The sequence below is a fragment of the Perca fluviatilis genome, unplaced genomic scaffold (genome assembly GCF_010015445.1).
Source record: "Perca fluviatilis unplaced genomic scaffold, GENO_Pfluv_1.0 PFLUV_unplaced_scaf_44, whole genome shotgun sequence".
In the NCBI taxonomy this organism is placed as follows: domain Eukaryota; kingdom Metazoa; phylum Chordata; class Actinopteri; order Perciformes; family Percidae; genus Perca; species Perca fluviatilis.
Window position 1 is genome coordinate 2,501 of NW_024375720.1, and position 2,500 is coordinate 5,000.

General features: G+C 45.2%; 1 protein-coding gene across 1 annotated transcript in view; it reads left to right on the top strand.

Moving 5' to 3' along the window:
• The first annotated feature begins 987 nt into the window (after positions 1-987).
• pdia8 (protein disulfide isomerase family A, member 8) overlaps positions 988-2,500 on the top strand; it is a 22,779-nt gene continuing 21,266 nt past the window's right edge. Inside the window, exons 1-2 of the mRNA XM_039793920.1 lie at positions 988-1,283; positions 1,665-1,743. Of these exons, the coding sequence (XP_039649854.1) occupies positions 1,138-1,283; positions 1,665-1,743 (225 nt within the window). The 5' untranslated portion in view covers positions 988-1,137. The remainder of the gene's footprint in view (positions 1,284-1,664; positions 1,744-2,500) is intronic.

Below are 2,500 nucleotides of genomic sequence, written 5' to 3' on the forward strand. Positions count from 1 at the left end.
ATCCATTCATTCATTCAGTCATTCATTCATCCACTCATTCATCCATACATCCATTCATTCATCCATCCATTCATTCATTCATTCATAAACACCAACAACCCAAATCAGCAGGACTCGTCCAGCAGTTACAGCAACATGAAATAATTAACTTCACGGTTTCATCTCTCTTCACGTCTTTATTTTCATATTTAATTTGTCAAATTTTGAAACAAATTAACTAAATGCTTTTATTTTGTAGATTTTTTTATTTTTAGTAAAATAAAAAAAAATAAAAAATTAATTATTTTGTCTTCACTTAAAATATCCAATATATTTCAAGTCGTTACAGATCATTTTTGAATATTTAATCCTCGTGTTTCTCTGGTAAACCGGTAAATAATTTTTTTTATTACAAAATAAAATAAATTGTTAATAGTTTTTTAATATAAATGTTTTCTTTTCAATTCATATTTTAAGGATTTACAGATAAATAAGAAATAAAAAACCTCCCAGAGGCGCGCTCTGTGTGGCTGACTACGTCTGACGTCACCTCTTACCGCTGTGGACCAATCAGAGAGAAGATAGATGGTTCTCAGTGAGTCCTGCCTTCACAATAAAAGCACCAGCTGTCACGTTAGTTGACTTGAGTGTCCCAGCCATAGACTGTCTATTAATTCATATTATACAGTCTGTGGTCTCAGCTCTGCGAGGAAACGCTATTCATTTTATGGTTTTGTATTATTGTATTAATGTCCTGTCCTTTTTCTTCCTTATTGTTCCAACATTTTACAAAAATATGAACGTATTTGACGTTAAAAACATTAGCTTGAAAAAAAGTAAAACCGCCTTCACAATAAAAGCACAATATATCACGGGTGCTTTAAAATACGTTAATTTAGTGTCTCAGCTCTGCGAGGAAGAGCTCCACGTGACGAAGAGGTGATTTAACTTTATACAATATAAAATATCTACACTGTTTGATTTCAAAATCCGCAGCTTCAGACGCATATGGGTTTTATTTTGAAATCTGTGAGCGGAAGTGCTCCATGCTGCCTGTCTGTGCTGCTCGGTGTGTAACCGACGGACACCGTCATCTTCTGCTGTTGTTCCCATTGACACATTGTTCCATCTCAGGACCATTCACCGTTATTTTCCGTTATGGCGGCCGCCGTCACGCTCGCGCTGCTGGCTTGTTTTCCCGCCGCCGTGCTGTCGCGCAGAGACGTGCTCGAGCTCGGCGACGCGGACTTCGACTACCTGGCAACGGAGCACGAGACCATGCTGGTGAAATTCTACGCTCCATGGTAACGGAGCCGTTAGCATCGTGTTAGCACCGCTAGCTCCTACATTAAACAGATGATTGTGTGTGTGTGTGTGTCTCTGTCTGTGTGTGTGTATGTGTGTATGTGTGTATGTGTGTGTGTGTGTGTGTGTGTGTGTGTCTGTGTGTGTGTGTGTGTGTGTGTGTGTCTGTGTGTGTGTGTGTGTGTGTGTCTCTGTGTGTATAATGTGTGTGTGTGTGTGTGTGTGTGTGTGTGTGTGTGTGTAGCGTTCTGTGTGTGTGTGTGTGTGTGTGTGTGTCTGTGTGTGTGTGTGTGTGTGTGTGTCTCTCTGTGTGTGTGTCTCTCTGTGTGTGTGTGTGTGTGTGTGTGTGTCTCCAGACTAACCCCCCCGTCCCTCCCCAGGTGTGGACACTGTAAGAAGTTGTCTCCAGATTTTGAGAAAGCAGCGACACGCCTGAAGGGAACCGTCCAGCTGGCCAAGGTAACCTGTCTGTCTCCCTGTCTGTCTCACCTGTCTGTCTCACTTGTCAGTCTCCCGGTCTGTCTCCCCTGTCTGTCTCCCTGTCTGTCTGTCTCCCGGTCTGTCTCCCCTGTCTGTCTCCCTGTCTGTCTGTCTCCCCTGTCTGTCTCACCTGTCTGTCTCACCTGTCTGTCTCCATGTCTGTCTCACCTGTCTGTCTCTGTGTGTCTCCCTGTCTGTCTCCCCTGTCTGTCTCCCTGTCTGTCTCCCCTGTCGTTCTCCCTGTCTGTCTCACCTGTCTGCCCCTCCCATCTCTTCCCCGTCTGTCTCCTGTGATATCCACCCTGTCTTCCTGTCAGTTCTCACCTGCCTATCGCCCCTGCCTGTCGTCTCACATGTCTCTCTACCTACTATCTCCCTGTCTGTCTCACATGTCTCTCTTACCTGTCTGTCTCACCTGTCTATCTCCCTGTCCGTCTCTCTGACGTTACGGCATGCAGTAACGTTTGCACGACATCACGGGCTGACGCTACGTACCAGAAAGTAACGACACCGGAGCCGACGTACGAGCGAAACGTTAGCGCATGACATCTGTACGTTACGTAGCGGAGCAACGTTAGCACGACATCACGGAGCTGAGTCGTGCAGGTAACGTAGTACTATCATCACCGAGCTGACTTATGCAGCGGTAACGCTTAGCACGACACACGGAGGTAATTGAGCGGTAACGAGACCGACATCACGAGGGACGTATTGCATGCAGTAACGCAACAACATC